Source organism: Ornithodoros turicata, chromosome 1, assembly GCF_037126465.1.
Source record: "Ornithodoros turicata isolate Travis chromosome 1, ASM3712646v1, whole genome shotgun sequence".
NCBI lineage: Eukaryota > Metazoa > Arthropoda > Arachnida > Ixodida > Argasidae > Ornithodoros > Ornithodoros turicata.
In genome coordinates this window covers 10,264,067-10,289,942 of record NC_088201.1, presented here as the reverse complement: position 1 = coordinate 10,289,942, position 25,876 = coordinate 10,264,067, and the positions used below count along the sequence as shown (strand labels likewise).

The window sequence follows — 25,876 nt, the reverse complement described above, 5'->3', positions numbered from 1 at the left end:
TTCAAGTGAACCTGACAACTCTTTCCCTTTCACTGATGACTCGTGAATGAAGGCGTAAAGTCATCTGAAATTCACAGAAGACTTCAGGCTCAGTATGGCCACGATACACTTAGCCGCTGCGAAGCGTTTGAGTGGTGCAAACGGTTCCGAGACGGCCGTACATCAGTGAAGGACGATCCCGGCCGGGGCGGCTCAGAGCCCAGTGTCAGAGTTCCTGAGAACATCCAACTTGTGGAGCGCCTGACCCTCAAGGACCGACGGATAACATGTCTCGAACTGGCTCCATAGACGAACCTTTCTGTGGGAACGTTGAATACTATCATTCATGAACACCTCCAGTTTCGGAAAGCCGGGCCTCATCACCAAAGGAGTCCTCCTCCTACAGGACAATGCACGCCCGCATACCGCGCATATCACGACACGCACCTTACAGCAACTTGGCTGGGAGTTGCTGCCACATCCCCCTTACAGTCCAGACCTCGCCCCCAGCGATTTCCATCTCTTCGGGCCACTGAAGGCGTTCCTTGGGGACCGCCACTTCAGCTGCGACGACGAGGTCAAGAATGAGGTCCGATCATGCTTGCTACGCGTCGGTAAGGATTTCTACGCTGCTGGCATCCAAGCCCTCGTGAAACGCTGGGACAAGTGCATTAGTGCCCAGCTGGAGATTACGTTCAAAAGTAAAACTAATTTCTCGCCTGTAAGTTCATTTTACTTTTGCGAAAAATGAAAAGTCCCGGTTTGACGTTAACGCCCCTCGTATATTCCTACTCAAGCACATTCTTGAAACACGTTCTCCTCTGAGCACCCCGGACGTTACAGCAAATGATTGCTGTTTTCAATCCAGCGAAACCTAATTGTTGGAACATGATGATGATGATGATTACTGTTTTTATGGCGCAGCAGCGGCGAAGGCTAAATTGTTGAAACACAAAACACATACAGAAGCCACTCCAGCTCTCTGATTGGCGTCCCGCTAGTTGGTGTCGTGCTGATTGGGAGGTGGTGGGTTCGAATCCCACCACCTGCTGTGCTTCTGAGGTTTTCCCTGGGTTTTCCGAGGACTTTCCAGACGAATGCCCCCTGTCCCCTCTGTTGTTCCCCCTGAAGTCGGTCCCAGGACGCATACTAACCCCTGTCTCCCACTCCTTCCTGCTGTCCTCTCTCCATCTGTCCACATCTGTACGCCGCTCATAGCCACAGTTGCTTCGCGGTGCTCACACGAAAGAAAAAAAAAGCTCTCTGATCACGGTCGATTGCCAGCTAGAACCGGCCTCCAAGTGTCTCCTTAAAGACGCAGGGTAGAAAGAAAGAGAGAAACTCGTATCGTACTGATATCATACAAGCAAGAATTTTAAGTAAACGTTTACACAAGACTTATACAGTCAGTGCATAAGGTATGACTGCATGACTCGGGCAATTATTAAAATCTAAGTATTGTCCCTGAGGATAACTGCACGGTACATGATCATTATGTCGGGGCCACGAGCCGGTCGCAAGCCGTTTGTTATCCCGCTGAAATCTCTATAAACCTCGAGCAATGATACACACCGTTCCGGTTGTAACCGGATTGGGCCAATTAGAAGTAAGTTTTGTAAGCAGCTTACCGTTCGCTAGATTGAATTTGGTCAAGGCACGTTTGGCATTATTTCCAGCAGTTTGGACGACGTGGGATTATCGATGAAAGATTAAAGTCACTGAAAAGGTTAGCCAGCTGTTAGCTTCATCGTTAATTTCTTAGGCAAATTGAGGCTTTGTATGTATTCTGTTTGAGAAAATTTATTAGACGACTCATACTATAGAGCACACTACGTATGTATGTATTTGTCCCTTCTATGTTGTTCCAGCCTCAGAACATCAGTTCTTTCATGGGATTATAATTTGTTTACTGAATGCGGTATAGCTGGTTATCGCGCAGGTGTATTTTGGAAATGCATTTTATTACTACGTAACCCTAAACCCGACGCTCATTCCAAAGGTATCCATTGGTCGTCAGTGGGGCACCGCTGGACTTTGTGCCTCATTGGAAGTACCTTGGCGTGACATTAGACAGGGGCATGACGTGGTCCCGGCGCATAAAAACTATAGCCACCAAGACCAGCGGTTTTGAAAATGTTCTACGTTGCATTGCTGGATCGTCGTGGGGCACTTCATGCGTTCACCTCCGTCACGTGCACACAGCGTTGATTCTGGGCACATTGCGGTACAGCCTGCCTATTCTACACGGCCTCAGCATATCCGAAGAGCGTGAGCTTCTCAATATCCAGGCCCGAAGCCTCCGCGTCTGTTTGGGAGTTCCTAGAACGACAGAGATTTACTTTGGCCTGGCAGAGGCACGCGAAATGCCAGCCGGCGTCCTGCGAGACGTGGAAACACTCCGGATATATGCGCGGTACCTCACACAGCACACCCCCACCATTATCTTCGGCTCATTGATATTGACTGTCCGGACTCTGGCGTTGGTATTGCTGTTGACCGCCTGAAAGTGTACCTCCCCACCACACCATCAGTGCGTTCCTATATGCCCCGCCAATGTGGACTCTTCGCAGGCCTCCTGTATGTGACCACATGCCTGGTCTCCTGGAGAAAAACTGTACCTCCCGTTGTTGCTAATCAACTTACGCTGGAACTTACGCTAGATCGGCGGCCTAGACACCATGTTAGTCGCAACATGCAACCGACTTCTATCCTCGGGTCATAGCCTGTGTTTTCCAATGGGTACCCAGTCACACCGGCCTGCACGGAAACACCCGCGCAGACGCCTTAGCACGTCGGGCACATGGGGACGTCACCTTCAACAACTGTCTCCTACCACTTTCAGCCTCAGCATGTCGGTTACAGATACAGCGACTCCGTCACAGCGGCACTCGGCAGTTTCAAGAGGACGTTGTCCGACTGAACGATCATCTCCGGTCTATCGACTCGACGATGAATTTCGTTGCCACACACCACTGCTCGCTTCAAGTAGGGTCCATTATACACCGACTTCGACTTAAAGGGACGGTCTCGTACAGCCGGGACGATTCCGAAACTTAGCCAAAACTAATTTCACGAGTACTGTACACATACAACCGTCAAAGTTTCATTCGGAATAACCATGTCGTTTTCGAGGAATTTGTCCAAACGTGCCGTAATAGCAGACGACGAAAGCTGCGCTTCTCTCATGCATACGTCACGTATGACGTCGGCTTGCGCGTCCGTCGTCTCTGTAAAATGGGTCTTCTCCAGTCGCCCAAATGCCCCACTTGCGCTGTTGAAACTGATATTCAACATTTTCTCCTCGGCTGTCACAGATTCGACACCCCTCGAGCCACGCTCAGAAGACGCCTACTCGAGCTGCGGTGCACAGACTTTTCTTTGGCCACTCTGCTCGGCCCAGTACGAGATCACACACAGCGGTCTGTGACCAAAGCAGCTTTGACTTTCTTGAGCGATTCAGGTCTTATGAACAGCCTGTGAACTCCAGTCGTGCAATCTCATTCTTCAGAGCCCCACTCTCACCCTCACCCTCAACGCATTAATCTCATGCTTTTCTTTTAAAGTCATCTTCTGTAACCCATCTCATCATGCTTTCACCGTTTGTTAGTCATCTTTTTTGTTGTCATCTTTGTCTTTAATCTATCTGAAACTTGTTTCAGCGCTTGTTAGTTTATCCTTTATTTCCTAATTCTTTTCTTTTATTTCTATTTTTTTTTCTTCATCTATATATTTTTTTTTCTTTGCTGAATAGCAAGCCGACGTCCCGTTTGGCTGACCTTTCCCCCGTTTTTTTTTCCCCTTTGGTCTAATAAATATACCCCCCCCCTAAACAGCAATCTATTGGCTGGACAACAAACAAAACTTTAACAGTTCAGAAACTAGTTACACAAATGTTTTCTAGGTCTCATCTTTGTCTATCTGTCTCTCTTACGACAACTTTTTAGGTGGTACAGGAGGCAGAGCATTCTTATACTTCGTCTCACTACACCATTGCCAAAACTGATCTCTTTCTTCACTCTCGCTGTCTGTCTATCTATCTCTGTCTACCTATCTACCTACCTATATCTATCTACCTTTCTACTTATCTATACCTATCTACCTGTCTGTCAATCAATCTATGTCTCTCTAAATCTCTCGTCTATCTGCCGATCGTGTGTGTGTGTGTCGTCTTTCCTTTTTCCCTGTCTCGGGTTATTCCGTGTTAGTCCCTAAACGAGTATCTAATAGGATCAGCATCAAATATTATTGGAGCGAGAGAAGGAAGTTCTTCGTACATGCATAATAACTATTATCACATCATCGCTCTATTCAATAGTTCAAAAAGCACACTTGTCGCAAACTGGAGAGAACACCAAAAAACTAACTGACGTCATTGTAAGTGGCGCCACACGGCACGAGAAAGGCGACACGGATTAATTAGTTATTCGAGCTACTTTCGCATCCCATGTCCCGATAGTCGCCAAAACGGCATGATCTGCTTAGACTTCTCTGAATTAAATATGTCCCAAGAACGACAACAACAGTTATATTATGAATGGTGATGTCATGGGGTGTTTCCCCGGTCAGGCTGCGGAACCCTACACCAGTGCATGTGCGCTGTAATTTGATTTGATGAGTTAGCCTGACACGCCCGCGAAGGTATCAAGGCAACGGAGAGTTCGTCCTTCGGCTTGTGGCTGTTAGACTAGCTATAAGTGATCGAAGAGCCCAGCACTGGTGTACGGGACAGCGCAAAAGTCCAAGAATTTTGGATATATATATATAATGATTTGTGGGTTCTAGTTGAGCAAAAGTCTGTGTCATTCCCTCGTGTAGCGTTGGCACGTCATAAGGATGTGCTCAATGGTGGCTGGGACAGCGTAGGTTGTGCACAGCATTGTGTTGTTGAAGTCCAACTTATAGCGAAACAAAGGGGTAAAGGCGACGTTCAGCCGGGATCAACGCACCGCAGGGACGAGACGTGGAATAGACGTGAAGTGACAGGGAAGTTTGCTTCGCATACTGAAGGACAGTTTGGGGTCCACTGCGTGGGGGAATAAATTGCGTGATGTCCTGACGCGACTGTTGAGCGGTCAGGGCTGACACCATGGCTGAAGGATAGGATCCACTATCACCTTTTGATAGTATGTTAAAAGCAACTTTACGGTTGAGCTGAGCCGCTGCAGCCGCCGAATCAGCTTTTTCGTAGGCTAGTGTTCCGACGTGGCCAGGAATCCACAGCAGATCAAACAGATGTCCCCTCTCTTCCAGTGTCTTGTGCACCTTTAGGATCTCCACAACCACTGGTCCAAAGATCCTCGGATACCCATGCTCTCTATACACTGCAGTGCCGCTTTGGAGTCGATGTACACCTCCAAGGAACGTAGTTTGAATTCCAGTACCGTCTTCAGGAATACCAGAATGCTCGGCAGAGATTGACGAGGTGCGGTGCGATAATCAATAGCCTCGTGAGATGGACTCGGCTGGTATAACAAAGGCTACAGATGATCCGTCGCTGGTGGAAGCGCCATCTGTGAACATCGCGGTATGATTGCTGTATCTTGTGCACACCACTGCCAGCGTGGTTTGTCTGAGGAGGGGAATTGGGGTGTAATTTTTCATCCCGTTGAGGCCAGAAGTATGCGCTGAAATGGATGGCCATGGAAGCGTCCACGGGGGAACAGCAGGGTCTGATAGTGCCACTGTGAATGGAGAAATGTTTGGCGATGCACGACTAAGGCACTAGAAAACTGACTGTGTTTCCGCTTACGAATCTTTCGCACAAGTGAGTGATGCAGGTGATGAGCGATCAACCGCTGACAGTGACGAGATTCTCTATACGGTGAAGGAAGTCAATTCGAAACACCCTGGCTTCCGTTTTCAACATGCGCGTTTCAGCGCTGCGTGGTACCCCAAAGCACGTCCACAGGCTGCGTGCTAGTACACACCGAAATTTGTGTTCCGATGTCTGAGATATTCCATGCGACACAGGCAAACCATATAGCGTTGACCCATGCACGAGTGCCTCGTGAAGCATAAGCAGGTCTCGCTCATTATTATACCATATATATGTATACTGGCAAAGTAAGTAAGTAAGTATTACCGGGAAAAAAAAGAAGAAAAAAAGAAAACAGTCTTGGAGCAGGGTGGCTGCCACTACAGGCGCCTGTAGCTCCATGTCATTTAGTTTAGATTCTGTCTCAGAGACGCAACGAAGGTGTGTAAAAGCGGCAGCGTATGCCGCTATCTTTTAGGAAGGCGCAGAGTGCCTTCAGAGCTCTAACTTCTTGGTCCTTTGTAGTGTAGGCCATCTCCCCATCACTTTACAAAAGGAGAAAGGCCTTTGGTCGAGGGCTTGGAGGGATTGCTTCAGTCTTGCTCTTGCTGGCTCGTAGTCTGGGCAATGCATTAACGTGAAGTGGCACTGGCTCTGGCACCTTGCATCTGCTGCAGAGGTTCGAGGCCACAATGCCTAATCTGTGCTTCGTCGTCGCGGTGTATAAAGCAAATTAAGAAAATTAATTTTTATTTTTGAGAACTGTGACGTCATGTTAGGCTCCCACGGAGCGCCCGACGATGGGGTAACTTCGCCAATAATCCTGGCGGTTACCGTGGCACAGGGAGACTACTGAGGGAAGCTCGCATGTTTTCTGTGGTGGGTAGTCCCCTTGGACTACCCAGATCCCAGAGCAAGAGGGTTAGCACGTCATCTCCCTCTCCTGTGCCACCATCATCTCTCTCACCCTCCCCTCTTTTCCCTCCCCTGGGTGCACCAAGCCGCCACTTCAGAGCAGGCTGACCGCACCTTCCCCCTACATCAGCCCCCCCCCCCCCCCCGGCTCTCATCTGGCAACGTTGTTGCCCTTCGCGTCTTCCGGGAGGCTCACTTTTTGCACTACGTTAGCGGAGCCCCACGTGCCATATCGTCCTTTCGATCAGTGTCACGTGACTTCTCCACCACGTGACGCTCCCCGGACGCCGGCGTCGTTGCTAGGAGACGAGTGCCCTCTCCAGAACATGACACCATTGCAATTTGTGGGCTTCTGATTACGTCACCCGCTCCTCGCGTCATCGAAACTTGTGGAGGCTCAGCAGATCTTCAAAAATTGACAGCAATGCACAGCGTTCGTAAGCAGGATTGATATTTCGCGTATAGAATCCTTGAGACACCTTCTTTTCATGGACTAAATAAAATAAACGCTCTTTTCCGAGTCCGGGAGGGCACTTTAAGCAGTCTTGAGCTCAGCTACCGTGAAATCGGTGTCCACGTGGTGGTCAGTCACAGGACTAGCGTGACAGCGTGACAGGACAGCGTACTACGCTCTAAATGTAAGACATGATCGTGAAAGCTCGCGTGCTTCGCTGCCTCGGAGCTCCCGGCTATGTGTCTGCAAAACTGGCGGGCGGCTTTCTTTTCAGTGGGTTTCACCGGAGGAGCTAGAGTGAGTTGGAAAATGATACAAAGGGCATTACAGGGCACTACGCTCCAAACCCTTGGTGGGCTGGCCAATGGCAAGGCGAATTCACAAAACTGGCGCCATCTTTTGTCCACAGCCTTCAACGCCTTCTCCACAGAATCGCCCACACGACGCGTGTCACGTGCGTCTCCTAGGTGACAAAACCGGCGAGCCTTGCGCTCCGCTCGTCCACTGCAAGCGCGTAGCCACCTGGGGGCCTGTACCTGTGTGACCCGCACTAACCTTGACAGTGTGGTAGACGACGCTATACTCTTTGGGATGGATCAGAAAGATCTTTTTCCGACATCCTCATATGTCCCTCTCCATTGTTCGCAAGCAGGATACGAGGAGGGTTCTTTTAAAAATACCGAAGGTATTTACAAGTGTTACCCGTGGGTGTATTCCTATACATCCACGAATTTGAATAGACTAGAAATTCACTACTGAGGCATTTTGCTTGCACTATCGAGTAGCAACAAACGGAAGTTGAAGTTGCGAGTGCCGTTTCCGTAAGGCTAATGAAGGACCATACGACTCAGCAAGAAGAAATAGCAGTATGCACTCTACAACCTGCTGTGCAAGTAATTTGCCCGCAGCATCCGGCGACGGCATATACATGACATCCGGGGTGTTAAGATGTGCGCGCTTCTCAAACTTCGCACTCTGTACACGGAACGTCCGTCACACCGTCGACTCCTCCCCTCCCCCAACGCATTCTACAGACCACGGGACGTGAAGCGTTAGTCTTTTTCCCGTCGTCCATGGGGATCCTGCATCAGTTGTCACGATAGCGGTGAGCATGAGGCAGTGAGTGAGCGGTGGACAGCATGAGGCAATTCCATAAACGTCTGAAGGTGTGCGTGCTGTTCTATAGTCAACGTTGGCGTTGTCAAGAACAGCAGATGCAATAGACACAGGCATGCCGCAAATAGAACCCCCCCCCCCCCCCTTTCTCCCATTTCTTACACCGCTGTACTACTTGGCCACATCTGTACACAGCATAGGTCGGCACTTCTCTAGAACTTCATTTATCACCACATTATGGCGACCCTTACAACCCATCGCATCAACATCATAATCTGTCATTTGACTTCGACGTCACATCATTCAACGTCATATTCGTCCATCTTCATGTCATATCAAATACCACCTCACAGGCAGTGGGGTAGGATACCGCAGCTTAAGCGGTGAAACACGCTATAACGTCGCCACGCATATATTTCTTATGGTTGTTGTTGAACATCACTTTACATCATAGCGCATCATTCAACAGCACATCATTCTCCATGATGTGACGGTGAATGGTGTCCATGATGGATCATCGTGTGGCAACCTGCCGACCATAGCCACAGTTCACAGGCACAGTTGTTCACGGTCCTTTGATACTCTTTATCTCTTGATTGATACTCTTTAAAGAGTATCAAAGGACCGTGATTGTATCAATGGTGGTAATACAAGATGCAAATATATTAGATTATTTGCGTGACATTCATTTACTTTCACGTGTAAGGTATTTGGAGTAGTCGGCTGCTAAGTTGTAGGGCTCATCATCTCCATATACGTAGTTCCTACCATACCTCACCTGACCTAACCGGCACTCAAAAATATGTTTTAGAGGAAAAGAAAATCAATGTCTGCACGTAATACATGGGTAAACTCAAGCGTCTTAGCAGAGCGCTGTTAGGAAAAAAAATAGCTTGAGTTTCTTCTCCGTTCGGTTTTATGTATGCATCTGTCTTTATTGTATGTATGTACGTTTGCATGTAGAGAATGTGTGTAGATTATGTATTACATAACAACAACTACAACTAGATAACGATGAGGACATGGGGTGTTTCACCGCGGCAATGCGGTATTATACGCGTCATACAATGTAGTATATAAACAGTTGCTGTTCTTGGTTGTTTGATCGGTTACTTTGCGTGTCGAATAAACTTTTCCACAACAACAACAACAACAACAACAAAAATGTCAATACAGAAAACCACAACTCTTAGGAGTGCGACAACAGCAAGGATTTGTGAACACGTCTGTCTTCCGTTCAAACAAGAGATGAGAGCAGGTAGTGGGAAAGCAGCGTGCTCCCTGTTACTCATGACTCCGATTGGCCGCTTTCTTTTTCTTTTTTTCCTTGTCTTTTTTTGCCTTGTCTAACGTAGCAGCGTGTCCCGAAGAGATGGCCTTGACCCTAATTACACGGATCATTAATTCGATTTTCCTCGAGATGTGTACGACGTTTTCTGCACAAAGGATAAGCGAGCTCTACATGCAACAAAGGGAGGGATCTGTCATTGCGGGCCAACGCAAATACCCCGGAGAAGGCAATCAACAGCTGGCTCTTTTCGGAATATATCGCCGTGAAATCTATTAAAAAGAGAATATAACCTCATGTACTCACGACTAATTACGTGATTATAACGAAAACGCTTCCCGCTGGCCTGCTTCCTTTTTCTCCATTTTCTGTCTTAAGACTTAGGTTGGGCAAGGCGATGGGTAGAACAAGATGGAAAGTAACTACCTATTCTGAAGCTCGAACACGCAAAATGACAAGCACAACACATCCCTCAAGGTGCCTCGATTTTTCGAACTTTCGCCTGTCGAGAGTTGCTGCCTTTAGCATCCAAGAGAAAAAGGCTTTTGAATATTTCGTATGTAATTGCACGGAAGAATGGACAGAAATCGAGAGACACGAACATGTCGTGTTGTCTCTTGCTCCCTGTCTCTCTGTCCATTGTCGGTCACTGTCATGCACCAACTAGTCTGCGCTCTACCCCTTCCGTCGATTAGCAGCTGTAGCCAGACCTAGCGAGGAGAAGCAACACGCGGAGAGCGAATACGAGAGTGTACACCAACAGAATATAGGAACGGGAAACAAAAACGTATAAACCTGTCAAAAGCTGCAAATCGTACGATACGCTTCAACTGCGTCTGGAGACGTTGCCGACGTGATGATGATGATGATGATTGGATTTTTCTGGCGCAAAAGCAACAAGGGCCGTAAAGCGCCAAGACTGTGGTAGTGAATGCAATATGTTACGTTGCCGACTTGAGAGCACCGTTTTATAGCAAGCTCAGCTTTTGAGCACAAAAGCGGTTTTGTTAGCCCTCCGGCACGGAGCTGATCGCCCAATGTACTCAATGCTGTAAATATGATCGTTTGACTGGGTATTGAAACGCTATGGCTGTCCAAACAGAAAAATGTGCAGCAGAGACTGCACAGTGCAGTTATGGTCGCCGCTGAGACTGCCATCCGCGTGTGCAACTACTAGCTACATAACTGCTAGCAGAGAAAACAAAAGTGGGTAAATTTTCTGAGAAGCACGCCCTTGCTTCATGCGGCTTTTCTACCTTTCTAAAAAACGACGTTCAAGAAGCATCAGCATGCGAGTCACAGATTTCAAGATCCGTCGTTCCTTTACTCCTCCCCAGGGGCTCTTCCTAGGAAATCGCATCGCCGTCACTCCTCATTAAGAAATGCGAATAACTGTTAGTGCCATAACGAGCCGGCGCGCTTCCTCACGACCGCCGCTGAATCATTTCAAAATTACCGTTCTTTGCTCGGGGTATATTATGCCGGGGCTCGGGGGAGATAAATACGTCGGAAAATAAAATCGAGTTCGATAGCTTTGTACTGAAGCAGAAAATAGCGTCTTGAGTTGCGTAGTGGTGTCGCAGTTGTCAAGATTGGAAGGACGGTACATCCAAGCCAAACCGAGCCGAGGAGCGCACGAGGCCCGCCAAGAAGATCGAGGCACGAGCGGGATTGGGTCCAACACCGGTATAGGGCCAGAGCTTGGAGCTGCTGGGAACCCATTACGGACTGACATCCTACAGTTGGCAATACAACGGACCTCTGCAGTGGTTTCTGCAGTTAAAGCATCTTTGATTTGATAAACCCACAGCCTCAGCTAGCATCTCTCTCTTTTTTTTTTTTTTTTTTACTGGCGCAGTCGACAGGATGAACATGGATGGAGGCCCGAGAATGATCAACTGCTGAGGCGCGGTGTCCTGCCGAAGACTCGGAAGTACAGCCAACGGGTCCCGGACCGAACTGAAGGCTCTCGCAGAATAGGCCAACGACATCAACTTTGTCATGTCTGCTTCAAATATTCCCACCCGGCACTGAAGGTAACAGCATTCGCAAGGTCACTGGGTGTGACGGGTCTGCAGAAGACAGTGGAGTGCCATTTCGGTGGCCGCAGGGAACGAAGCGCAACAAGAAGAACATGAAGGAACACGAAGCCTGTATCAAAGGCGATCTACAGGACAGCAGGGGCGAGCGAGTTCAGGCTTCGATGGCTATTTAATACCAATTAGAAATCGAGAAGGAAAAGCAAAGCAAGCAGGACACGCGAAAATACGAAAAAGGTTTCTCTCAGGGAGGGCCCAAGCACAGGATGCGACTCTGACGGGAAGTCTAGCAGGCATGGGTTGCCTGACTTGATGATTCCCGGCTGAAGTCAGAGCTGCAGAAGAGCGAATAGCGTAGATGCAGGAAAAGCATTACCAGTAGTCGCTGGAAACATTCGAGAAAACGTGGTTTCGAACACAGGATTACGGACTGTGCGCTGTTACGCAATGCTCGATCTCGAAAAATATAGAGGTATTCCACTATCTATCTTCCTCTATTTATTTATCTATCTATTTTATCTATTTCCTGTATCTTTCAACAACGTGAAAGCAGCCGTGGGAAACTCAGAACTGCCCGGCTTTGTGCATACGGGAACTGCAGAAAAGATTCTGGATCCGACAACAGAGCACGAAAGCAAAGAGTCCCTTAAGATGGCGATAGAGGCATACGGACATCTTCGCATAAGGACAGTTCGGTTTTTCCGCCAGAGGTGATACGGTTAAGGTGCATGCTAGACTCAACGGTCGAGCCTAAAACGACCGTGCACGATAGATCACGTGCATTCAACAAAACTGCATGGGATACTGCTGACGAGCGGTTTCGTCGTGAGGTGTGGGCCGGGTGTTAGGCTTGCGGTGCGGAGTGAGACTGTAGAGAGAACTTCAAGGCAGAGGTCACCTGGACATAGGAAGAGAAATAAGTTAAAGTGGAAGGCTCTGGATAAGGAATATACGCAGAACGTAGCGCTGTCCCCAGGGCAGGCAAAGGAGAGGATCTCGCACTTTCCGACGAGGAGGGAACAAACTCAAAACATCTCTGTGGCTACTATCCGCTTGCAGCGGCGAGGCAGTCAAGTGACGTGCACGCCAACGTATTGCATTTTTCTCATATGGATGTGCTTTGATCTACAGAAATGTGTGCTGTTATGATGTGCAAACTGTATTGCACTTTGGGGGTTCTATACTGTTTGAACTGAACGAGTAGGTATTGTTTGGAAATTTCTTTAGGTGACTTCTGGCAGTGGCCAACATTTTTGAGCATGTACGTTGGTCGACCACTCGACGTCGTATCAACGATCTTCAGGTGGGCGGTGTTATGGCAGCCGTTAGTTAACCGTGGAACTGAGAGACCCCCACTATTTTGAGACATTACGTTGGTAGACCCGTCGGAGGCGTACCAAAGTTCTCCCGGTAGGACGTAGTGGTGTCGCTGTTGTCAAGATGGGAAGGACGGTACATCCAACCGGAGCCGAGGAGGGCACGAGGGCCTTGGAGCTGATCGAAATGCATTACGGACCTTTGCAGTGACTTCTACGATTAAAGCATCTCTGGTTTGATAAACCCACAGCCTCAGCTAGCATCTATTTCTTTACTAGTTGAATTCACCTCGAATTTCCCTGCTAAGTTCATACGGATGATGATGACCACGCTGGTGGTAGTAAGGAAAAATACCGAAAAGTTGGTCTCACTTAGCGTGAGACCAGCTACTCCTGGGCGATTATGTAAACACATATGGGCTTGTAATGTGTTGAATTGTTGACGATCCTCCTCTATACGGTCCCTCGATAGAGTGCAAGCCTATTCCCCAACGCTTTCACGACATCAAAAGAGTAGTCGAGGTTTTATCGAGTAAGGACGAGTTAGGTTTTTCAAGTCTCGTCCTGGGGGGGGTTCTTTAGAGCGCTGCCGGCTCGTATGAATGCGGTCGCATATTCTGTCAGAATATGCTGCGAATCTCCTCTCACGCCACAGGGTGATCACATTTAGATACGGGATATAAATAGCCAGCTTAGACTGTCAGTGCACCAATCGCAGGTACTTTTTTATGTGACGTTGGTCGTAATGATAACGATTAACGTTGGCAGCTATGGCTTTCCAGCTTTGCACCAGGTGCCGATATTTCGGCAACGTCTGTGCGTCGCGGGTCGCTTTTGTGGCTAATTGTCATCATCCGTCCCTGATTTTTTTCACGACCACATTGTCACGTATACGCCAAAGGATACAAAACATTTGGATCACTGGTAGGATGGCTAGAACCCAGCCGCGCCTCTTTCGCAAACCGTGACCGGGAAAGGAGCAGAAACGGTCGTCAACATCTCAGAGAGCTGACACGTGGGCAGGCCATACTATCTCTTTCATGCGGCATCATGGAAACGCTTCAGGCATCCTATACCAATGAAGCAGATGAGCGAGATTACCATAAGTTCATTCCACTTTATGCCCATCTCTCTTTGACGCTACCACAGTGATCTGCAACGTTCGTACTGCGTCGTTCCTATATTGCTGCCTCGGGCAAAGACGGCAGGAATTCGCATGTTGAGCCGGACTTGCCTTTCCCCGCGCGAATTTTTCTCGCTTAGTGCTCCATTAGCAACGACTCAATATTTGTCGCACTCCTTTAACCGCAGTTCGATGCGAAATTTGGTGTGCTCGACCTACATGCCTCGGTTTCTGTTCTCTACGCTGCCAGGGCGTCCAAGCTGTTCTGGGGGAACATTAGAAAGAATTAAACCGCGTCATGTTCTCTTTTGTGCTTATGACTTACACGCGGATAAAGTAAAGTCTGTTGCATGAGGCAAATTATGTTTTACGTTCTCCGAAGAATAAAGGGGACCTAGATAGACTAAGTAGGAGACGGATGCGTAAATATGTAGACTATCGCTTCCTTTATAAGCGTTAAAAAGACTGCACGTTGAAGAGGTGTTAAGTGTAGTCGAACGAACTGTTGCGCGTTTCGCAGAGTTTCAAAGAACCACTGTATTTGTGTCTAGAATGTCCTGACGAGACTTAAGAAGACGCGGTAGCGTGAGAAGCGCCCGGTGTAGTTACCTGCTGTCGTCTAGACGGAAACTTGAGCTGTTGTAACGTACCAGTGAACGAGGTTACTAGTGCATTTACTCGAACTGCAGAAGATAAAGATATCGGAGAATTCTTCTGTGCGAGTTGGACTTTTCGGGTTGGGACGTTCTTTTTCAAATGCAAAGTGTCTCGCAGACCGGAGCTCAACCAAGTATAGGGGCCAGGTTACAAGTGGGTTGCCGCATTTGCGGCGCTCATCAGTAATTCAATAGGAAGGCACCCACTTTTGGAAGCTTCAAAAGACATCGCTATCATGCAGGAGGCTGTAAAACGTGTAAAAAGCTGTATGAAGCCGAGTGTGACTGGACGGAGGAATAAGTCGGACTTATTCGAGCGTGGAACACAGACACGACACTGCAAGAAAGTAATCACAACACCGAGAGGAATGCGTCAGCTTCTTTCAACTCAGATGTTTTTTTTTTATTGTTTTTTGTTTTTCCTAGCTACTGAATGCTCGACGATTGCTTTGCAAGTGTTGAATACGTTCCCCCCATAACATGAATGCTCGCACTACGTGGCATTACTACAGCATGACATAAATATTTGCTTCGTTGCTATCACTGTCCAACCTAGAATTTAGGAGGAACATTAGGAATCCACGTTCTGGCAAGAATTGAGAGCACAACCTGAGAGCTTAGCCGCGACCGAGCTCTTGCTAAGAAAGCAAAATGCACCGCGACCAGAGATTAACTTGACAGCTGTTGCATCGAGACAGGACGATTCTCTGCAAACGACATCGAAATAACGGACAGCTGTTCCGTAGTAAGCTTCGGTCGCTCTTGTCGGAAGACGTTGGTCGCCTTGGAAGGCCTTGAACTCGAGGAATGTCAGATATTGTGCTCGGAAAATAGACTTGCCCTTGTCGATTTGCGAGAAAACGGAATTACTGTGCATTGCTAACCGTGGTATAAAGCGGGTGATTGCTTGTGTGCAGATGCTGATGAACTCGTTGCCCGTTAATTGAGATGCTGTCCCTTCCATCTATTGCACGATGCTTATCACCGTTGCCTAATGCGCTTCTTCTTCCTATGGGAAATGGCCATTAGCCACAAGAGAGATTGGCCAGGGCTGTGGAATTGACTACCTAGGCTATGACGTGACTATGACAGTCTGGACGGAGAATGTGATGGTTGAGGTTATGGAGGTGGTGAATGAAGGCTACTTAAGTTTGTTTGTTTTGGTTTTTTATGGCACAAGGACAACTATTGACCAAAGAGTCGCACGTGTCCAGTTATTTCACTGTTCACATCTATAGTATCATAGTATATATGTTGTGTTTGATCGTTGTTTTACATTCTAGGGTAAGTTAGAGGTTTCGGGGTTAGATACTCTACATTGAAAGTGTGGCACGAAGTGATACTTGGGCTAACCCAAAGCAAACAGATGCCATGGTATCCTTCGGTCAGCCTTTTCAGACTTTTGCTGTTATTTCAGAGGTTCCTGAAGGTTCAGGACTCATCTGGGGCGACACAGTCGCCTGTCGCCTCTGCCCTAAAGGGCAACTTACGTGTGCGCGCGGTAACACTCAATGAATGGTGATTCGGGTGGATGGGGGGAGCGCTTCTTTCTTCCAACGTGGAATATTTTTCTTTCTTTTTTTTCCCCCCCTGCGGGGTTTACTAGCTCTGAACCATGCCGCTCCGTAGAGGCGCTTCCCCCCATTTCTCGTTTTTGAAAAGTGATCTAGCAGGGCGCTGTTTACACGCACGGGCCTCGGGGTTATTGACACATTACGCTTCCACTGTGCCAATCTGCTCATCAGGGACATCGCGGAGAACTTCCAAAGTACCTCCCACACAGCAGCTGATATAACTTTAAGATTACCACAACGGGGTGAGGTTTAGTAGATCAGAAGGGGATCACTATAACGGTTCCGAAAACATGATAGGCCAATCGCCTTATTCGTTCGAACTGGCTGACGTCACGTTGCTGATCTTTCATTTGACAGTTTCGTTTCTCGTAACGTTTTCATAGAGTGCTTCCACTCATGCCTACGACTGTGAGGTCAACAACGGCAAGCTGTCACCATCGCCATCACCACCACCACCGCAGAGTGCTTCCGATCTTGAATGGACCGTAAACTCCCTGGACGTACATATTTTATTTCTCGATCACAGCTCTCATGCCAATCACTGTTAATCGCAGTGTAGAACACAGCCCTCCGCGCCACTCACGTATTGTAGCACAATCGTTCATCGTACATCGTTCTTGCACTGTCAGCACTGCTATTACAAACGCTCACTGAGGTGCCTCGTCGTCAGACCGTCCTTTGTGTCGAGTAAATAGGAGGCGTCATATTTACCCGAGTTATTTACCCGACGTGTGACCGTGCGTCATGTCGTAGAAAGCCGCCGGAATTCTGAGCTGTATCGCCGATGTTCTGTCCTAAAAGGCTACAGAAAACCCAACCCTTTAGTACCGTTCTGCGACCGCACTGCAATCAACGACAGAGTAGTGGAGCTATATGCCTCACATTGTTTTTGCAGAAGGAAGCCATAAAAAAAGATACGGGGGCTCTGGAAAGTGGAGGCATTCAAGTACTAGTACAAAAAAAAAAGAAGTAACTGGTTCAAATAGCAAGCTTTTGCAGATGATTGGTATATTCTTGTTAATCAAAACGACTACCTGATACCCGAACTCGAAATCTAATCATTCTATAGAGGCAGATCATCTGATGTGCTCTGTGTACTTTTTCTTTTCTCTTGAGGGATGCCAGTTGAAGAACTACGTCTATACGACTGGAATGCGTCGGTGCAACAGGGGGTATTGAATTACCAGACGACAAAATTGGGAGCTCTTCACCGGGCAAGTCCTTGTTTCTTCAGTGCACTACATTACTTAAGATAGTTGGTGAAAGGTACTCGTGACCTTATGGTCGCCAACTGGACAATGGTAGTGGAGGAGATGAAGACGAAAAGTGAAACTATCGGCCCCTGTGAACTATATTACCGTAAGCGAGCATACCTTGTCCGTAGCATATTACGGGTCGTTTGTGCCATCACGATTACATTTCTACTGGTCCGCATGTAGTTGCGGTATGAATTCATTTGTGCATTCTGTCTTCCTTTTGGAAGAGGCAGATAGGAACCATTTTCTGCACCATGCTGTCATTCCCCCAATATAAAGGCGGGAAGAAACTACCAGATTTCGGCCTCGAGAACCAGGGTACTCCCCTTTGCACTTCATTGCGAATCCTCGTTGTATCAATGCGCCCCAGGAAGGTGTTAAAGGGGCACTAAAATGCAAAAACCAAGTTCACTTGAAATTACGTCACACGCTATGTTAGTTTCGTACTTGTTATCATAATTGGATTGGATTGGAAAAGAAAGAAAAATATGGAGAGGTTAGTCCCGACCCAGTCAGAACTGGCTACTCCAAAACGCGTTTGTTGGTAAACAAAAAGAAAGAAAAAGTTAAAAAGAAAAGTTGTTATCATAATTAAAAACTTCGATTCCGTTACTGAGCTACAATGGAAATTATACCGGGTTCTTTCGTGCTTCGGCGCTAAGGAGTGAACTTCGTTTCAGCTCGTGCACCGGTGTTTGTAGTCCATACTGCGCGTGCCACGCCATGGAGCAGTCCCGTTGAAAAACATAGTGCGCGTTGCCAAGCGGACTGGCGTCGCTGTCCGAAGGACGTTAACGTAAATGTTGTCAGTGGAACATTCGCGAGAACTGTTGTGAGCTACAGTTCAGGGAATTGGTGTTGAAAAATGCAGCGGTGCGCATCATGCCGCGTATATACGGAACACTACGATCGGACCCGCTCCAAATCCACATGCCCACGATAGGTATGCGCGCGCCTCCTGCAGTTTCATCGGATGCCGTCAATCTTTGCCTCCTGGGGATCCCGGTCGTTGCCGCCAAAGACGGCTCTGTTTTCATTGCGTTTTTCGGCTAGACGGTAGCGCTGTGTGAACTAATTTTGCGCGCATTATACTAATTGAAACACGGAGTTTCACTTGAGAGAAGGGTGTTCTTGCATTTCACTCCATGACATCATGTTGTCATTCGCTTCGGACATCCAGGCTGCTCGTAATCGTCACCATTACTGGGGTATTACGGCAATGGAGACGTGTCCGTACGGCAGCCAAGAGGAATCCAACCAGGTCTTTTTTAAACATCACGTTGCTCGCACATTCTGGAACCTAGCTAAACGTTGTCATCTGACTGCTCAGTGCAATGCAATCAACGGTGTCCACACGTTTGTATTACTCACATCATGAGACGCCATAGTGCTGTGGGCTGCCCGTTGTGGAGCTGTAGTCCAACGTCAACATAGCATTCCTATTTTTATGCTAGTAAGGTACATGCGCGTCCTTCTCACGAATAAGTTGCAACGTCAGCTGTCCCCCCTCGGTGAACATGTGGTGGCTTCACACTTCCTTGCTTGTATGGGGTGCATATTTGCATAGTCGTCAATATGACTGAAGCTAACAAGCTGTACATAATATGTACTAGACGTAAGGTTATTTCACCTATAATGTGTTGAAAATTTTATTCCGGATCCTAAAAAATCCACTCGTCCGAAAATTATGGGGTAAACGGTATCTATTTTCGCCGAACTCTTGCCACGACTTACGACAACTCCGATCAACTTTCTTTAGCATATAACTGATTTTTCTAAATTGATCTCCAAAATCCGCCAAGTGTACGTAACGTTTTTCTCTCTTTCGCCAAAAGCAGAAAGCGCATGACTGATTTACCCCCATTCCAGTACGAAATGCGTTCCCTGCTATACAATGGTAATACCTCTAAAAAATTGCCAAGACCTCCGTTTCGACACGCGCAAATTGGCGGCTGCCGTCAAGTTAATGCAAGAAGCGGCGGAAGCAAACGGTCTCCTGCCTATCTTCCCGTTTCCTTCTCACTGCTGTTTCCAAAACTGGCGTATATATAACCTTGCCGTCGTTATCGGTAGAAGAATCGAGAAGGACAGAAAGAAACTTTGAAGGAGCAAGTCCATGTCCTTCTTTCGTCGCTTCGCAGCCGACAATTTGTTCGTCTCGAAACGATGGTTTTCGCAGTCTTTTCTCTCTCTCTTTTTTATTATTACATTTTTAGTAGGGAATGCAGAATGTACTTCATGAAATGGGGAAAACTAGACATCCGCTTTCTGTTCCTGAAACAAACAAACAAAAAGAACGTTACGTTAATTTGGCGGATTTGGGCATTCAATTTAAAAAAATCTATTTCGTAGGATGGAATAATTCGTCGTTAAAGAACCCTCAGGTGGGCAAAAGCAATCCACAGACCGACCGCTGTGGCGTCGCTCATGATCTCAGTTGTCTCGCGACGTAAACACCCAATTATTATTAATTCGTCGAAGTAGTTGTTAAGTCGTGGCGGAAGTTCGCCAAAATAAATACCGCTAACTATATAATTTCTGGACAAGTAGATTTTTTTAAATATAATTTCGAACACTTTAGGTGAAACACCCTGTATAGCTGAATAACGTTAATTTGAGCTGTAAGATACGCATGGAGCGCTTTCAAAGTATACATGTATTTTTGTATATACGTATCCGTGCGTCTATTACATAGGTATGTACATATATGTATGTAGAAGCAGGGTGGAGAGGCCTGCTCATCATCTCCATCATCGTCTCTCATTACGTACAAGTGGCACTGGGGCAGCGCCCAGCCTGCTGGCCGGCATCAGCCTCCATCTCATCATCGTATCTTTGTGTGTGTATGTGTGTAGAAGCATAACCATAACGGCATAGATGTTGTGTGTGGAGCCTCTATGCAGCATGCACAACTAGGCTTGTGCAATGACGTCACGTTCGGTCAGGTGACTCGGGAAAACATATTGCCACACCGGAGTTACTGTAAGAGGGCGTGCCGTGAGTTATGCATGCAATTACGAGCGTATATTGTAAAAACATACGCTGCTGGCTGACTCGGCCCGCAGTATGACGCCTGTGACGCATACCCATGTTTTCCCGAGTCACGTGGCTCAAAGGCGCTCAAAGGCTGCGCGTGACGTCATCTGCACGACGTCATCTGGCTGGCGGCATACATCAGGAAAAAGTGGGGGATATGGGGTTAGCATGCGTTGTGGGCCGACTTCCAGGGGAACTGTGCTGACATTCGAGCGGAAAGTCTGCCGGAAAACCCAGTGAAAACCCCAGACAGGACAGCCGGTGGGTAGGATTCGAGTTTCGAACCCACCGCCTCCAGTTTTCAGCACGACCATGGTTACCACCAACCAGTGATGGGCAAAGTACCTCAAAATTATACTTAAAGTAAAGTACCAAGTACCTGGCGTCAATAGTACTTCAAGTACAGTACAAAGTACCCAATTCCAAATGTACTTCAAGTAAAGTACAAAGTACTAGGCAAAGTACTTCAAGTACTCATCAAGTACATTCTCAATTTAATTTGTATCACTTTGCATTTCACTGTTTAGTATCTGTGTCTTGCTTTTTTGGCAAAACTTTAGCGAATATTCTTGACAAATCCTCTGAAGCCATAAAGTCCTAGGTTAAGTGCTAACCCGTGAATATGAACTTAATCAGATGTCATAATTTGCAGTTACATGTAGAGAAGTAATCAGTTAGCTGTGCTGTGATTATGCAAAATAGTATTATACCCTGACTGATCCAAGATCACCCGCCTAGTGTGGTGTTCCGGTACTAATCTTTTGCTATAACAGGCTAGGAAATTTCAAGGGGAAAAAGTACAAGCCAACAGAGATTATGTATTTCTGGGCATTCCTTGCTGATTTTTGAAATACAACATGTTTAAAAAAGAATATGAAGAAAGTAAAAAAGGATGAAGCACAATGTAAGCCTTCATTTGTATACGACTGTGATCTGCAGCAATGTAATCCATGTGACCAAATTAAAAAAAAAAACATAAAATGTAAAAATGAAAGCATTTGTGTCTATCAGAGTGTTCATCATGTAATGCAATCACGCATATAATGTGATATAAAATTATTCTTAATTGCCAATGAAGGAAACAGTATAAAAAGCGTAGAACCATGCATTGGGAGAACGGAAATTACAATGGACCAAGTCATTATGCTGCCGGTTGCAGTGTCATAATGTGTGCGTGTCTTTGCATTCCATTCGTTTTACATAATCACAGAAGCGTTGACACTTTTTCAACATTTCAAGCCTCTCAACAATAGATTTGCTTCAACAAATGTGCTCTTTAAAAGCACAAAAAGCCTTTTTGGTAAAATGTCAGACTGGTACTCTTGGTACTGCATCCTACTAAAAGCGTTAAAATGACGGCAAGAAGGCGAAAACTCAGAGATAGCACTATCTGTGTGTTTTCGTCTTCTTCTTGTTATTTTAGCGCTTTTAGTAAGTTGCATTTTGTACGCTCTTTTGTGATTTTTTGTCTGGGGTCCAAGTTTGGGTACTTGAGTACTTGATGGGAAAGTACTCAGAAAAAAGTACTTAAAGTACGGTACAAAGTACACGATTTAAAGTGTACTTACAGTAAAGTACAAGTACACAGAAATGTACTTAAAGTACTACTTGAGTACTTGATACTTCAAGTACTGCCCATCACTGCCACCAACGAACGAACGCTTTAACCCGCTCGACCATGCTGTTCGTTTTTGTACTGTCGAATAAATTTTCCTACACTTACAATGAAATATAACACGCATGGGCACATAACTGGACAAGCGCAGTTGCTCGTGTGTGTGTTTTGAGGCTGTAAATATCGCAGAGGTTGAGCCTGCAAAGAACATGAGAAAATTGGCCAGTACCAGTTGTTGAGTTACACGATAATCTTCACGAGTGCTCTCCTACGGAGCTCCTAAACGCATCTGATCGACATTTTGTGACACTTTCTGGTCCCTCGTTTGTGACAACTGTTCCCACTAGTTCGGGATGTTTTCTCCCCCCCCCCCCCACCTCTCAACTACTGGGTTATCTCTTTTTTTTTTCTTTTTTTTTCCAGCTAACTCTGGCTAAGTGGTCTTGTGTAGTCAGGCTGACGTCGTCGTGGTTTTTCACTTTATTTATTTTCTCAAAAAAAGCAGAAATCGTAATGTGTGAGGCACGGCACCAATAATAGGTATATGCCAGTATGGATTCCTCCCCCACATTGCTACCGCTAATAATAAAATTGTCTACATATAGGCACAAGATACGCAAATTTACGCGTTAATTGCGTAGCGGCGCGTCAGGCGTGTGAAACATACACCAGCGTTTATAGGCAAAGTGAGATTTTATAGTTTAATGCATAATAGAGTAAAGTTAATCAAACATTACATGGCATCACAAGCATTGAGCATAAGCACAACTTGAACGATATAGCAGAAAATCAGTGCGATCGGTACGTCTGTTGTTTCCGTGACGTTGCCGGTTTACGTCCATCGACTAATGATACATTTTCCTCTTTCTTTTTTTTTTCTTACAGACCACAACGTTCCAGCTCCGCCATCCACAAGCATGTTCCCTAGGACACCCTGTTAGGGCCGGAACAAGATGAACCTCACCCTGGCCGAGTTCAACTTGACGTTGTACTCCAGTGCTTTCAACTTCAGCTTGGATAAAGCGCGCGACATCCTCGAACTTCACTATCGACGCGACCGCGTGTTCGATCCCTCGACTGAAGGCGGTATTATTACCGCTTACGTTTTCCTCATCGCCTCGGGCGTATTCTGCAACCTGCTGGTCTCCGGTGTCATCTTGTCCCACGCCAAGATCCGCACTAACCGGAACCTGTTCGTCGTCAACCTGAGCATCTCAGACACAGCACTATGCCTGATGTGCATGCCCTTCACCGTCTACTCGCTGACCCGAAAAACGTGGCCCATGGGACAACTTCTCTGCAAGCTCGTGCCCTGCTTCCAAGGCGCCACGATCTTTGTATCCGCAGCCACAGTGACGGCCATCGCGGTGGACCGTTACCAGTCCGTCGTGTCGTGCAACCTGCAACGGCCGCCGAACGGCCGGCGGCGCGTCTCCTGGTACACGGGAGCCATCTGGGTTTTCAGTTTGGCTCTGTCGCTGCCCATATGTCTGTCGCAGAATTTGCAGAAAGTAGGGCTGTCTGTAAACTACATGCACGAGAAATGCGTGGAACAGTGGCCCTCGCCTGGAGCGAAACAATTGTATACGCTCTCCATCCTTATCATCCAATTTGTTATCCCGACCACGTCCCTTGTCGTCACGCATTTCCGCATCAAGTCCCACCTCAGCTGCGCGGCATCTCCTGGTGCCAACGTGGACAAGCGGGGTTACTCGGAGCGTCTTCAAAGAGAGCTCCGCAGAAACCGACGTGCCACCATGGTGCTGCTCAACGTGTCCGTGGTGTTCGCCGTCAGCTGGCTACCCTGGAACGTCATGAACCTACTCACCGATTTCCACCTCCAGGGCATCGCACCACAGCGGCTTTATCTCATCTTCGCCGTCTGCCACATGGTGGCGATGAGTAGCACCACTACAAACCCCATCATGTATGGTTGGCTAAACACAAATATTCGTCGAGAGCTTATGGGCGTCCGGACCAAAGTGGGCACGATGCTCGGCTTTCATCGGACATCTAACAGCGACAACAATTTTCAGACATCGGTGGACGATAACGGTAGGACGGCTGTCACTACAGAGAAAAGTCGCTTATGACCTTCAGTAACACAGCTATGAAACGACGCCTGCGTCAGGTCTCAAACCATCTGGCACAGAAACAACTCCGCCCACAGAGAAGGCGTCAAAGTCTGTACTCGGTGATGGTTGGTAACTCCCCTCCGTCACCCGCGCGCTCCATCGTACGTGAAAACCAGCACATATATTTGTGTACAGTTTCCTTTTGGCTTCACAGGCACACCGAGGTGAACAGTTACGCAGTGCTCCAGCACCCCACGACTACTATACACAGGAAATTTATCCACTTGGACCAATCAAGGACAGATGGGGACGCAGAACTCTTTTTAACGACCTGGACTCATATTCCAACCATTTCACTGTGTTGTTTCAAGATGTCGCAGTGCAGTGGTAACAGAGTGTATAGCGTTCGTTAATGTCCGCAACCGCTTTTGAGTGAAAGTCTCCGTCGGCGCACATGAGGTTACGCTATACGGATGAAAGCGAAACGAATCATGCGAAGGCGGTAGTCTAAAATCCCTAATGTGCGCTTCCAGCTTCAAGATTCACTTGCACCTATCTGTTTGCGCCACATATTTATGTAGTATTTCCGTCGATATAACTGTTGGTGAGCTATGATTGAGATTCATGAGCTGGTTATACAAAAGCGTATGTCTGCATCTGACTGTAACTCAGTACTTGCTTCCTGTGTTGTGTTATATCGTCTCACGCATCTTCCGTCTGACGTGCACAAAGAGCAGAAAACTGCTGCCAAGGCGGGGTATTATTCATGTGTGCGAAAATCAATCGTATCAGTGTGCGGTGAAGCCAGGTGATCGTCGCTGCGGCTGTGCTATACATAAACATTACTGTCGGCCATTGCGAATGGAAGTATGTTCGAAGTTGTTTGACAAACGACGCGCGTGCCTCCTCGAGTACCTTGATGACGTGAGAAGATTATATAACCGTTGAGCGCCTCGCGAACTATATCTGGAGTTTCCGCGAACGTGCACAGGCTGTATATATCCACGGCACGTCAGTATGACACAAACTATTGTGCAGGGGTGCGACAACGCGGGTTCAGTGTATTATGCGGAAGAATATCGCGAGGCTGAAGGTCTTTTCGCCCAAATTTGTGGTAAAACATGAGCCACATCCACAGCCATATTGCGGAATATGCTCCGTTTTAATTGGTTGTCCAAATTAGTCCTACCCGAGAGGCGTAATGAGCTGGTATCTCATTCTGCACTAATTTTCTATGTCATAAGCGTGGCATCTTGTGATCGTACAGTTTTTCTACACGTGACCTATCAAACGCTTGTCTCACTTGGGCCAACTGCGCACAGTGCCGTCTCGAGGCCCACAGAAGAGGTCTCGTTTGGACACAGCTCAGGACAGACGGCGCGATATTCCTGCCACATTTCTCAGGCGTAGTGCACGGAAAATTTCATGGTTTATTCTTTGAGTGATATTTTGATCAGTGGCATAGCTAAGGGAGGGCGTGTGTATTGAACCGGGGTACGCCTACTGAGTGTGTTGCTCCTACAGGTGGTGCAATATATAAGGATGAGAGCTTCTGGTACCACTGAACTTCACTTATTTGCAGCGAATACCGGAGTTTTCCTGGAATATCCCTCCCACTGTTGCCTCCATATGGTTCGCTCTTCTTTATTATGAGTGCTTACGTTAATGAACTTGTGGGT

At 47.2% G+C, this 25,876-nt stretch overlaps 1 protein-coding gene across 4 annotated transcripts in view; it reads left to right on the top strand.

Annotated features, from left to right (window-relative positions):
• LOC135396957 (neuropeptide Y receptor type 6-like) overlaps nucleotides 1–24,853 on the top strand; it is a 477,468-nt gene extending 452,615 nt beyond the window's left edge. For all 4 annotated transcript variants that reach the window (XM_064628224.1, XM_064628216.1, XM_064628232.1 and 1 more), the window contains one exon: nucleotides 23,008–24,853. In XM_064628224.1, the coding sequence (XP_064484294.1) occupies nucleotides 23,076–24,215 (1,140 nt within the window). In that variant the 5' untranslated portion in view covers nucleotides 23,008–23,075 and the 3' untranslated portion in view covers nucleotides 24,216–24,853. The remainder of the gene's footprint in view (nucleotides 1–23,007) is intronic.
• Nucleotides 24,854–25,876: the final 1,023 nt, after the last annotated feature.